Source organism: Carassius auratus, chromosome 7, assembly GCF_003368295.1.
Source record: "Carassius auratus strain Wakin chromosome 7, ASM336829v1, whole genome shotgun sequence".
Classification (NCBI taxonomy): Eukaryota; Metazoa; Chordata; class Actinopteri; order Cypriniformes; family Cyprinidae; genus Carassius; species Carassius auratus.
The window spans coordinates 27,558,210-27,572,942 of NC_039249.1; the positions used below are offsets into that span (position 1 = coordinate 27,558,210).

Sequence of the window (14,733 nt, forward strand, 5' to 3'; positions counted from 1 at the left end):
TAGTTTGAAGATTGTGTAAAAATAATCTATTATAATCATATATTTTCATAAAACTTACACCTTTTCTATATACATTTTCTCTTTTTACAGCATGTACATGCCAATACAACAATGTGGAGTACAATTTTGGAGATATCATTTATCACACAACGGATGGGCTGGGAGGTTGTATCACGGGCAGATGTTCAGTCAATGAAACTATTGAGAGGACTTTTAGACCTTGTGAAACGACTCCTGTCCCAACAACCACATCCATCCTGACCACAACGCAGACATTAACACCAACCCCGACAACAGTTTTTGTCTTCAGCACCCCAGGTACTTTTTTATTTCTTTGGTACACGTTTATTCCTAATCTTATATATTGCTACTATAGTTTGTTTAGGCCTCTTGCATTGTAAATCAAAGCTTATGCATGCCTTAGTTCAACTGGAAAGACTTTAGGTTGGCTTGTTTTTGTGAACTACTTATTTTCATTCAATAGAAAATAAATTACAACTTCTCTGCACATTGGATTTAAAATATATTTTTATAGTATTTATTTATTTGTTGTTTGATTTACACTTTATATTTGTAACTCCTTACATTTTACATTGTATTTCCCTTGACCACAGAATACACTTCACCTGAAACTAAAAAAGAAACAACAACAACTCATGAAGATTTATCCACATCAAGCAAGCCAGAACAATTTACAAGTGAACATTTAAGCCAACCAACAACTGAAGTTATTATAACTGCTTCTACAACAGAAATTAAACATTCAACTGAAAAACTGATATTAGTAACATCAATGTCTTCAACATCATCAGCTGGATCATCAACACTGTCCTTAACCACGACAGGACACAAAACAACAGAAGCTGAAAGCTCTACAGAGGCACCAAAAACAAGCAGGTTAACAACAACATCAGAAACTTCAATTGCACCCATTACAAAAACCTTTGCAACGATCACTGGTAAGGTGCTTACAACGCTTCAGACCACTGGTGAAGAAACCACTGAGTTTGAATTTACTACAGCTCAGACACCCTTGTTCACCACCACCAGAAAACCAAAAGAGGGGACAACTGGCCTAACAAGCCAACCAACGACCACAGCAACAACCACTTTAGAAGAGGTAACAGGCACATCATCTGAAACATCAACAAGCACAGCCCTGCCAGTGTCACAAACTTCATTGCCAGTAGTTACATCCACACAGCCAACAACCCAGACAAAGACAACTGCTGTACCAGTAACTACCCTTGTGTACACAACGAGTGTAGAATCATCCACTGGGTCTGAGGTTACCACTCAGGGTCTTTCTTCAACAACAAAACCATTTAGAGCTGAAACTACTCTTTCAACCACCACACCAGTCGTCCCATCCACTACTGTTATTCCCGAAGAAGGAAGCACCACTGCCCAACCATCTACAGAATCATCAACTCCAAGCGTAGTCTCCACAACTTCAAAATCATCTACAGCGACTCAAACCACTGGACAACTAGCTACAACTGAGACTGTAACTGAGAATGAATTGAGCACAGCTCAGACACCTTTGTCCACCACCACCAGAAAACCAAAAGAGGGGACTACTGGCCTAACAAGCCAACCAACGACCACAGCAACAACCACTTTAGAAGAGGTAACAGGCACATCATCTGAAACATCAACAAGCACAGCCCTGCCAGTGTCACAAACTTCATTGCCAGTCGTTACATCCACACAGCCAACAACCCAGACAGAGACAACTGCTGTACCAGTAACTACCCTTGTGTACACAACGAGTGTAGAATCATCCACTGGGTCTGAGGTTACCACTCAGGGTCTTTCTTCAACAACAAAACCATTTAGAGCTGAAACTACTCTTTCAACCACCACACCAGTCGTCCCATCCACTACTGTTATTCCCGAAGAAGGAAGCACCACTGCCCAACCATCTACAGAATCATCAACTCCAAGCGTAGTCTCCACAACTTCAAAATCATCTACCACGACTCAAACCACTGGACAACTAACTACAACTGAGATTGTAACTGAGAATGAATTGAGCACAGCTCAGACACCTTTGTCCACCACCACCAGAAAACCAAAAGAGGGGACAACTGGCCTAACAAGCCAACCAACGACCACAGCAACAACCACTTTAGAAGAGGTAACAGGCACATCATCTGAAACATCAACAAGCACAGCCCTGCCAGTGTCACAAACTTCATTGCCAGTCGTTACATCCACACAGCCAACAACCCAGACAAAGACAACTGCTGTACCAGTAACTACCCTTGTGTACACAACGAGTGTAGAAGCATCCACTGGGTCTGAGGTTACCACTCAGGGTCTTTCTTCAACAACAAAACCATTTAGAGCTGAAACTACTCTTTCAACCACCACACCAGTCATCCCATCCACTACTGTTATTCCCGAAGAAGGAAGCACCACTGCCCAACCATCTACAGAATCATCAACTCCAAGCGTAGTCTCCACAACTTCAAAATCATCTACAGCGACTCAAACCACTGGACAACTAACTACAACTGAGATTGTAACTGAGAATGAATTGAGCACAGCTCAGACACCTTTGTCCACCACAACCAGAAAACCAAAAGAGGGGACAACTGGCCTAACAAGCCAACCAACGACCACAGCAACAACCACTTTAGAAGAGGTAACAGGCACATCATCTGAAACATCAACAAGCACAGCCCTGCCAGTGTCACAAACTTCATTGCCAGTCGTTACATCCACACAGCCAACAACCCATACAGAGACAACTGCTGTACCAGTAACTACCCTTGTGTACACAACGAGTGTAGAATCATCCACTGGGTCTGAGGTTACCACTCAGGGTCTTTCTTCAACAACAAAACCAATTAGAGCTGAAACTACTCTTTCAACCACCACACCAGTCGTCCCATCCACTACTGTTATTCCCGAAGAAGGAAGCACCACTGCCCAACCATCTACAGAATCATCAGCTCCAAGCGTAGTCTCCACAACTTCAAAATCATCTACAGCGACTCAAACCACTGGACAACTAACTACAACTGAGACTGTAACTGAGAATGAATTGACCACAGCTCAGACACCTTTGTTCACCACCACCAGAAAACCAAAAGAGGGGACAACTGGCCTAACAAGCCAACCAACGACCACAGCAACAACCACTTTAGAAGAGGTAACAGGCACATCATCTGAAACATCAACAAGCACAGCCCTGCCAGTGTCACAAACTTCATTGCCAGTCGTTACATCCACACAGCCAACAACCCAGACAGAGACAACTGCTGTACCAGTAACTACCCTTGTGTACACAACGAGTGTAGAATCATCCACTGGGTCTGAGGTTACCACTCAGGGTCTTTCTTCAACAACAAAACCAATTAGAGCTGAAACTACTCTTTCAACCACCACACCAGTCGTCCCATCCACTACTGTTATTCCCGAAGAAGGAAGCACCTCTGCCCAACCATCTACAGAATCATCAGCTCCAAGCGTAGTCTCCACAACTTCAAAATCATCTACAGCGACTCAAACCACTGGACAACTAACTACAACTGAGACTGTAACTGAGAATGAATTGACCACAGCTCAGACACCTTTGTTCACCACCACCAGAAAACCAAAAGAGGGGACAACTGGCCTAACAAGCCAACCAACGACCACAGCAACAACCACTTTAGAAGAGGTAACAGGCACATCATCTGAAACATCAACAAGCACAGCCCTGCCAGTGTCACAAACTTCATTGCCAGTCGTTACATCCACACAGCCAACAACCCAGACAGAGACAACTGCTGTACCAGTAACTACCCTTGTGTACACAACGAGTGTAGAATCATCCACTGGGTCTGAGGTTACCACTCAGGGTCTTTCTTCAACAACAAAACCATTTAGAGCTGAAACTACTCTTTCAACCACCACACCAGTCGTCCCATCCACTACTGTTATTCCCGAAGAAGGAAGCACCACTGCCCAACCATCTACAGAATCATCAGCTCCAAGCGTAGTCTCCACAACTTCAAAATCATCTACAGCGACTCAAACCACTGGACAACTAACTACAACTGAGACTGTAACTGAGAATGAATTGACCACAGCTCAGACACCTTTGTTCACCACCACCAGAAAACCAAAAGAGGGGACAACTGGCCTAACAAGCCAACCAACGACCACAGCAACAACCACTTTAGAAGAGGTAACAGGCACATCATCTGAAACATCAACAAGCACAGCCCTGCCAGTGTCACAAACTTCATTGCCAGTCGTTACATCCACACAGCCAACAACCCAGACAGAGACAACTGCTGTACCAGTAACTACCCTTGTGTACACAACGAGTGTAGAATCATCCACTGGGTCTGAGGTTACCACTCAGGGTATTTCTTCAACAACAAAACCATTTAGAGCTGAAACTACTCTTTCAACCACCACACCAGTCGTCCCATCCACTACTGTTATTCCCGAAGAAGGAAGCACCACTGCCCAACCATATACAGAATCATCAGCTCCAAGCGTAGTCTCCACAACTTCAAAATCATCTACAGCGACTCAAACCACTGGACAACTAACTACAACTGAGATTGTAACTGAGAATGAATTGACCACAGCTCAGACACCTTTGTCCACCACCACCAGAAAACCAAAAGAGGGGACAACTGGCCTAACAAGCCAACCAACGACCACAGCAACAACCACTTTAGAAGAGGTAACAGGCACATCATCTGAAACATCAACAAGCACAGCCCTGCCAGTGTCACAAACTTCATTGCCAGTCGTTACATCCACACAGCCAACAACCCAGACAGAGACAACTGCTGTACCAGTAACTACCCTTGTGTTCACAACGAGTGTAGAATCATCCACTGGGTCTGAGGTTACCACTCAGGGTCTTTCTTCAACAACAAAACCAATTAGAGCTGAAACTACTCTTTCAACCACCACACCAGTCGTCCCATCCACTACTGTTATTCCCGAAGAAGGAAGCACCACTGCCCAACCATCTACAGAATCATCAGCTCCAAGCGTAGTCTCCACAACTTCAAAATCATCTACAGCGACTCAAACCACTGGACAACTAACTACAACTGAGACTGTAACTGAGAATGAATTGACCACAGCTCAGACACCTTTGTTCACCACCACCAGAAAACCAAAAGAGGGGACAACTGGCCTAACAAGCCAACCAACGACCACAGCAACAACCACTTTAGAAGAGGTAACAGGCACATCATCTGAAACATCAACAAGCTCAGCCCTGCCAGTGTCACAAACTTCATTGCCAGTCGTTACATCCACACAGCCAACAACCCAGACAGAGACAACTGCTGTACCAGTAACTACCCTTGTGTACACAACGAGTGTAGAATCATCCACTGGGTCTGAGGTTACCACTCAGGGTCTTTCTTCAACAACAAAACCATTTAGAGCTGAAACTACTCTTTCAACCACCACACCAGTCGTCCCATCCACTACTGTTATTCCCGAAGAAGGAAGCACCACTGCCCAACCATCTACAGAATCATCAGCTCCAAGCGTAGTCTCCACAACTTCAAAATCATCTACAGCGACTCAAACCATTGGACAACTAACTACAACTGAGACTGTAACTGAGAATGAATTGACCACAGCTCAGACACCTTTGTTCACCACCACCAGAAAACCAAAAGAGGGGACAACTGGCCTAACAAGCCAACCAACGACCACAGCAACAACCACTTTAGAAGAGGTAACAGGCACATCATCTGAAACATCAACAAGCACAGCCCTGCCAGTGTCACAAACTTCATTGCCAGTCGTTACATCCACACAGCCAACAACCCAGACAGAGACAACTGCTGTACCAGTAACTACCCTTGTGTACACAACGAGTGTAGAATCATCCACTGGGTCTGAGGTTACCACTCAGGGTCTTTCTTCAACAACAAAACCATTTAGAGCTGAAACTACTCTTTCAACCACCACACCAGTCGTCCCATCCACTACTGTTATTCCCGAAGAAGGAAGCACCACTGCCCAACCATCTACAGAATCATCAGCTCCAAGCATAGTCTCCACAACTTCAAAATCATCTACAGCGACTCAAACCACTGGACAACTAACTACAACTGAGATTGTAACTGAGAATGAATTGACCACAGCTCAGACACCTTTGTCCACCACCACCAGAAAACCAAAAGAGGGGACAACTGGCCTAACAAGCCAACCAACGACCACAGCAACAACCACTTTAGAAGAGGTAACAGGCACATCATCTGAAACATCAACAAGCACAGCCCTGCCAGTGTCACAAACTTCATTGCCAGTCGTTACATCCACACAGCCAACAACCCAGACAGAGACAACTGCTGTACCAGTAACTACCCTTGTGTACACAACGAGTGTAGAATCATCCACTGGGTCTGAGGTTACCACTCAGGGTCTTTCTTCAACAACAAAACCAATTAGAGCTGAAACTACTCTTTCAACCACCACACCAGTCGTCCCATCCACTACTGTTATTCCCGAAGAAGGAAGCACCACTGCCCAACCATCTACAGAATCATCAGCTCCAAGCGTAGTCTCCACAACTTCAAAATCATCTACAGCGACTCAAACCACTGGACAACTAACTACAACTGAGACTGTAACTGAGAATGAATTGACCACAGCTCAGACACCTTTGTTCACCACCACCAGAAAACCAAAAGAGGGGACAACTGGCCTAACAAGCCAACCAACGACCACAGCAACAACCACTTTAGAAGAGGTAACAGGCACATCATCTGAAACATCAACAAGCACAGCCCTGCCAGTGTCACAAACTTCATTGCCAGTCGTTACATCCACACAGCCAACAACCCAGACAGAGACAACTGCTGTACCAGTAACTACCCTTGTGTACACAACGAGTGTAGAATCATCCACTGGGTCTGAGGTTACCACTCAGGGTCTTTCTTCAACAACAAAACCATTTAGAGCTGAAACTACTCTTTCAACCACCACACCAGTCGTCCCATCCACTACTGTTATTCCCGAAGAAGGAAGCACCACTGCCCAACCATCTACAGAATCATCAGCTCCAAGCGTAGTCTCCACAACTTCAAAATCATCTACAGCGACTCAAACCACTGGACAACTAACTACAACTGAGACTGTAACTGAGAATGAATTGACCACAGCTCAGACACCTTTGTTCACCACCACCAGAAAACCAAAAGAGGGGACAACTGGCCTAACAAGCCAACCAACGACCACAGCAACAACCACTTTAGAAGAGGTAACAGGCACATCATCTGAAACATCAACAAGCACAGCCCTGCCAGTGTCACAAACTTCATTGCCAGTCGTTACATCCACACAGCCAACAACCCAGACAGAGACAACTGCTGTACCAGTAACTACCCTTGTGTACACAACGAGTGTAGAATCATCCACTGGGTCTGAGGTTACCACTCAGGGTCTTTCTTCAACAACAAAACCATTTAGAGCTGAAACTACTCTTTCAACCACCACACCAGTCGTCCCATCCACTACTGTTATTCCCGAAGAAGGAAGCACCACTGCCCAACCATCTACAGAATCATCAGCTCCAAGCGTAGTCTCCACAACTTCAAAATCATCTACAGCGACTCAAACCACTGGACAACTAACTACAACTGAGACTGTAACTGAGAATGAATTGACCACAGCTCAGACACCTTTGTTCACCACCACCAGAAAACCAAAAGAGGGGACAACTGGCCTAACAAGCCAACCAACGACCACAGCAACAACCACTTTAGAAGAGGTAACAGGCACATCATCTGAAACATCAACAAGCACAGCCCTGCCAGTGTCACAAACTTCATTGCCAGTCGTTACATCCACACAGCCAACAACCCAGACAGAGACAACTGCTGTACCAGTAACTACCCTTGTGTACACAACGAGTGTAGAATCATCCACTGGGTCTGAGGTTACCACTCAGGGTCTTTCTTCAACAACAAAACCATTTAGAGCTGAAACTACTCTTTCAACCACCACACCAGTCGTCCCATCCACTACTGTTATTCCCGAAGAAGGAAGCACCACTGCCCAACCATCTACAGAATCATCAGCTCCAAGCGTAGTCTCCACAACTTCAAAATCATCTACAGCGACTCAAACCACTGGACAACTAACTACAACTGAGATTGTAACTGAGAATGAATTGAGCACAGCTCAGACACCTTTGTCCACCACCACCAGAAAACCAAAAGAGGGGACAACTGGCCTAACAAGCCAACCAACGACCACAGCAACAACCACTTTAGAAGAGGTAACAGGCACATCATCTGAAACATCAACAAGCACAGCCCTGCCAGTGTCACAAACTTCATTGCCAGTCGTTACATCCACACAGCCAACAACCCAGACAGAGACAACTGCTGTACCAGTAACTACCCTTGTGTACACAACGAGTGTAGAATCATCCACTGGGTCTGAGGTTACCACTCAGGGTCTTTCTTCAACAACAAAACCAATTAGAGCTGAAACTACTCTTTCAACCACCACACCAGTCGTCCCATCCACTACTGTTATTCCCGAAGAAGGAAGCACCACTGCCCAACCATCTACAGAATCATCAGCTCCAAGCGTAGTCTCCACAACTTCAAAATCATCTACAGCGACTCAAACCACTGGACAACTAACTACAACTGAGACTGTAACTGAGAATGAATTGACCACAGCTCAGACACCTTTGTTCACCACCACCAGAAAACCAAAAGAGGGGACAACTGGCCTAACAAGCCAACCAACAACCACAGCAACAACCACTTTAGAAGAGGTAACAGGCACATCATCTGAAACATCAACAAGCACAGCCCTGCCAGTGTCACAAACTTCATTGCCAGTCGTTACATCCACACAGCCAACAACCCAGACAGAGACAACTGCTGTACCAGTAACTACCCTTGTGTACACAACGAGTGTAGAATCATTCACTGGGTCTGAGGTTACCACTCAGGGTCTTTCTTCAACAACAAAACCATTTAGAGCTGAAACTACTCTTTCAACCACCACACCAGTCGTCCCATCCACTACTGTTATTCCCGAAGAAGGAAGCACCACTGCCCAACCATCTACAGAATCATCAGCTCCAAGCGTAGTCTCCACAACTTCAAAATCATCTACAGCGACTCAAACCACTGGACAACTAACTACAACTGAGATTGTAACTGAGAATGAATTGAGCACAGCTCAGACACCTTTGTCCACCACCACCAGAAAACCAAAAGAGGGGACAACTGGCCTAACAAGCCAACCAACGACCACAGCAACAACCACTTTAGAAGAGGTAACAGGCACATCATCTGAAACATCAACAAGCACAGCCCTGCCAGTGTCACAAACTTCATTGCCAGTCGTTACATCCACACAGCCAACAACCCAGACAGAGACAACTGCTGTACCAGTAACTACCCTTGTGTACACAACGAGTGTAGAAGCATCCACTGGGTCTGAGGTTACCACTCAGGGTCTTTCTTCAACAACAAAACCATTTAGAGCTGAAACTACTCTTTCAACCACCACACCAGTCATCCCATCCACTACTGTTATTCCCGAAGAAGGAAGCACCACTGCCCAACCATCTACAGAATCATCAACTCCAAGCGTAGTCTCCACAACTTCAAAATCATCTACAGCGACTCAAACCACTGGACAACTAACTACAACTGAGATTGTAACTGAGAATGAATTGAGCACAGCTCAGACACCTTTGTCCACCACCACCAGAAAACCAAAAGAGGGGACAACTGGCCTAACAAGCCAACCAACGACCACAGCAACAACCACTTTAGAAGAGGTAACAGGCACATCATCTGAAACATCAACAAGCACAGCCCTGCCAGTGTCACAAACTTCATTGCCAGTCGTTACATCCACACAGCCAACAACCCAGACAGAGACAACTGCTGTACCAGTAACTACCCTTGTGTACACAACGAGTGTAGAATCATCCACTGGGTCTGAGGTTACCACTCAGGGTCTTTCTTCAACAACAAAACCATTTAGAGCTGAAACTACTCTTTCAACCACCACACCAGTCGTCCCATCCACTACTGTTATTCCCGAAGAAGGAAGCACCACTGCCCAACCATCTACAGAATCATCAGCTCCAAGCGTAGTCTCCACAACTTCAAAATCATCTACAGCGACTCAAACCACTGGACAACTAACTACAACTGAGACTGTAACTGAGAATGAATTGACCACAGCTCAGACACCTTTGTTCACCACCACCAGAAAACCAAAAGAGGGGACAACTGGCCTAACAAGCCAACCAACGACCACAGCAACAACCACTTTAGAAGAGGTAACAGGCACATCATCTGAAATATCAACAAGCACAGCCCTGCCAGTGTCACAAACTTCATTGCCAGTCGTTACATCCACACAGCCAACAACCCAGACAGAGACAACTGCTGTACCAGTAACTACCCTTGTGTACACAACGAGTGTAGAATCATCCACTGGGTCTGAGGTGACCACTCAGGGTCTTTCTTCAACAACAAAACCATTTAGAGCTGAAACTACTCTTTCAACCACCACACCAGTCGTCCCATCCACTACTGTTATTCCCGAAGAAGGAAGCACCACTGCCCAACCATCTACAGAATCATCAGCTCCAAGCGTAGTCTCCACAACTTCAAAATCATCTACAGCGACTCAAACCACTGGACAACTAACTACAACTGAGATTGTAACTGAGAATGAATTGAGCACAGCTCAGACACCTTTGTCCACCACCACCAGAAAACCAAAAGAGGGGACAACTGGCCTAACAAGCCAACCAACGACCACAGCAACAACCACTTTAGAAGAGGTAACAGGCACATCATCTGAAACATCAACAAGCACAGCCCTGCCAGTGTCACAAACTTCATTGCCAGTCGTTACATCCACACAGCCAACAACCCAGACAGAGACAACTGCTGTACCAGTAACTACCCTTGTGTACACAACGAGTGTAGAAGCATCCACTGGGTCTGAGGTTACCACTCAGGGTCTTTCTTCAACAACAAAACCATTTAGAGCTGAAACTACTCTTTCAACCACCACACCAGTCGTCCCATCCACTACTGTTATTCCCGAAGAAGGAAGCACCACTGCCCAACCATCTACAGAATCATCAACTCCAAGCGTAGTCTCCACAACTTCAAAATCATCTACAGCGACTCAAACCACTGGACAACTAACTACAACTGAGATTGTAACTGAGAATGAATTGAGCACAGCTCAGACACCTTTGTCCACCACCACCAGAAAACCAAAAGAGGGGACAACTGGCCTAACAAGCCAACCAACGACCACAGCAACAACCACTTTAGAAGAGGTAACAGGCACATCATATGAAACATCAACAAGCACAGCCCTGCCAGTGTCACAAACTTCATTGCCAGTCGTTACATCCACACAGCCAACAACCCAGACAGAGACAACTGCTGTACCAGTAACTACCCTTGTGTACACAACGAGTGTAGAATCATCCACTGGGTCTGAGTTTACCACTCAGGGTCTTTCTTCAACAACAAAACCATTTAGAGCTGAAACTACTCTTTCAACCACCACACCAGTCGTCCCATCCACTACTGTTATTCCCGAAGAAGGAAGCACCACTGCCCAACCATCTACAGAATCATCAACTCCAAGCGTAGTCTCCACAACTTCAAAATCATCTACAGCGACTCAAACCACTGGACAACTAACTACAACTGAGATTGTAACTGAGAATGAATTGAGCACAGCTCAGACACCTTTGTCCACCACCACCAGAAAACCAAAAGAGGGGACAACTGGCCTAACAAGCCAACCAACGACCACAGCAACAACCACTTTAGAAGAGGTAACAGGCACATCATCTGAAACATCAACAAGCACAGCCCTGCCAGTGTCACAAACTTCATTGCCAGTCGTTACATCCACACAGCCAACAACCCAGACAGAGACAACTGCTGTACCAGTAACTACCCTTGTGTACACAACGAGTGTAGAATCATCCACTGGGTCTGAGGTTACCACTCAGGGACTTTCTTCAACAACAAAACCATTTAGAGCTGAAACTACTCTTTCAACCACCACACCAGTCGTCCCATCCACTACTGTTATTCCCGAAGAAGGAAGCACCACTGCCCAACCATCTACAGAATCATCAGCTCCAAGCGTAATCTCCACAACTTCAAAATCATCTACAGCGACTCAAACCACTGGACAACTAACTACAACTGAGACTGTAACTGAGAATGAATTGACCACAGCTCAGACACCTTTGTTCACCACCACCAGAAAACCAAAAGAGGGGACAACTGGCCTAACAAGCCAACCAACGACCACAGCAACAACCACTTTAGAAGAGGTAACAGGCACATCATCTGAAACATCAACAAGCACAGCCCTGCCAGTGTCACAAACTTCATTGCCAGTCGTTACATCCACACAGCCAACAACCCAGACAGAGACAACTGCTGTACCAGTAACTACCCTTGTGTACACAACGAGTGTAGAATCATCCACTGGGTCTGAGGTTACCACTCAGGGTCTTTCTTCAACAACAAAACCATTTAGAGCTGAAACTACTCTTTCAACCACCACACCAGTCGTCCCATCCACTACTGTTATTCCCGAAGAAGGAAGCACCACTGCCCAACCATCTACAGAATCATCAACTCCAAGCGTAGTCTCCACAATTTCAAAATCATCTACAGCGACTCAAACCACTGGACAACTAACTACAACTGAGATTGTAACTGAGAATGAATTGAGCACAGCTCAGACACCTTTGTCCACCACCACCAGAAAACCAAAAGAGGGGACAACTGGCCTAACAAGCCAACCAACGACCACAGCAACAACCACTTTAGAAGAGGTAACAGGCACATCATCTGAAACATCAACAAGCACAGCCCTGCCAGTGTCACAAACTTCATTGCCAGTCGTTACATCCACACAGCCAACAACCCAGACAGAGACAACTGCTGTACCAGTAACTACCCTTGTGTACACAACGAGTGTACAATCATCCACTGGGTCTGAGGTTACCACTCAGGGTCTTTCTTCAACAACAAAACCATTTAGAGCTGAAACTACTCTTTCAACCACCACACCAGTCGTCCCATCCACTACTGTTATTCCCGAAGAAGGAAGCACCACTGCCCAACCATCTACAGAATCATCAGCTCCAAGCGTAGTCTCCACAACTTCAAAATCATCTACAGCGACTCAAACCACTGGACAACTAACTACAACTGAGACTGTAACTGAGAATGAATTGACCACAGCTCAGACACCTTTGTTCACCACCACCAGAAAACCAAAAGAGGGGACAACTGGCCTAACAAGCCAACCAACGACCACAGCAACAACCACTTTAGAAGAGGTAACAGGCACATCATCTGAAATATCAACAAGCACAGCCCTGCCAGTGTCACAAACTTCATTGCCAGTCGTTACATCCACACAGCCAACAACCCAGACAGAGACAACTGCTGTACCAGTAACTACCCTTGTGTACACAACGAGTGTAGAATCATCCACTGGGTCTGAGGTGACCACTCAGGGTCTTTCTTCAACAACAAAACCATTTAGAGCTGAAACTACTCTTTCAACCACCACACCAGTCGTCCCATCCACTACTGTTATTCCCGAAGAAGGAAGCACCACTGCCCAACCATCTACAGAATCATCAGCTCCAAGCGTAGTCTCCACAACTTCAAAATCATCTACAGCGACTCAAACCACTGGACAACTAACTACAACTGAGATTGTAACTGAGAATGAATTGAGCACAGCTCAGACACCTTTGTCCACCACCACCAGAAAACCAAAAGAGGGGACAACTGGCCTAACAAGCCAACCAACGACCACAGCAACAACCACTTTAGAAGAGGTAACAGGCACATCATCTGAAACATCAACAAGCACAGCCCTGCCAGTGTCACAAACTTCATTGCCAGTCGTTACATCCACACAGCCAACAACCCAGACAGAGACAACTGCTGTACCAGTAACTACCCTTGTGTACACAACGAGTGTAGAATCATCCACTGGGTCTGAGGTTACCACTCAGGGTCTTTCTTCAACAACAAAACCAATTAGAGCTGAAACTACTCTTTCAACCACCACACCAGTCGTCCCATCCACTACTGTTATTCCCGAAGAAGGAAGCACCACTGCCCAACCATCTACAGAATCATCAGCTCCAAGCGTAGTCTCCACAACTTCAAAATCATCTACAGCGACTCAAACCACTGGACAACTAACTACAACTGAGACTGTAACTGAGAATGAATTGACCACAGCTCAGACACCTTTGTTCACCACCACCAGAAAACCAAAAGAGGGGACAACTGGCCTAACAAGCCAACCAACGACCACAGCAACAACCACTTTAGAAGAGGTAACAGGCACATCATCTGAAACATTTACAAGCACAGCCCTTCCAGTGTCACAAACTTCATTGCCAGTCGTTACATCCACACAGCCAACAACCCAGACAGAGACAACTGCTGTACCAGTAACTACCCTTGTGTACACAACGAGTGTAGAATCATCCACTGGGTCTGAGGTTACCACTCAGGGTCTTTCTTCAACAACAAAACCATTTAGAGCTGAAACTACTCTTTCAACCACCACACCAGTCATCCCATCCACTACTGTTATTCCCGAAGAAGGAAGCACCACTGCCCAACCATCTACAGAATCATCAGCTCCAAGCGTAGTCTCCACAACTTCAAAATCATCTACAGCGAC

The 14,733-nt window shown here is 45.7% G+C and overlaps 1 protein-coding gene across 1 annotated transcript; it reads left to right on the top strand.

The window, feature by feature from the left end:
* The first annotated feature begins 116 nt into the window (after nucleotides 1-116).
* On the top strand, nucleotides 117-13,233 carry LOC113105393 (mucin-17). The gene is made up of 4 exons (XM_026266430.1): nucleotides 117-318; nucleotides 615-12,850; nucleotides 12,935-13,011; nucleotides 13,092-13,233. The coding sequence occupies exons 2-4, from the start codon at nucleotides 794-796 to the stop codon at nucleotides 13,231-13,233; spliced, it is 12,276 nt and encodes a 4,091-aa protein (XP_026122215.1). The 5' UTR covers nucleotides 117-318; nucleotides 615-793.
* The last annotated feature ends 1,500 nt before the right edge of the window (nucleotides 13,234-14,733 follow it).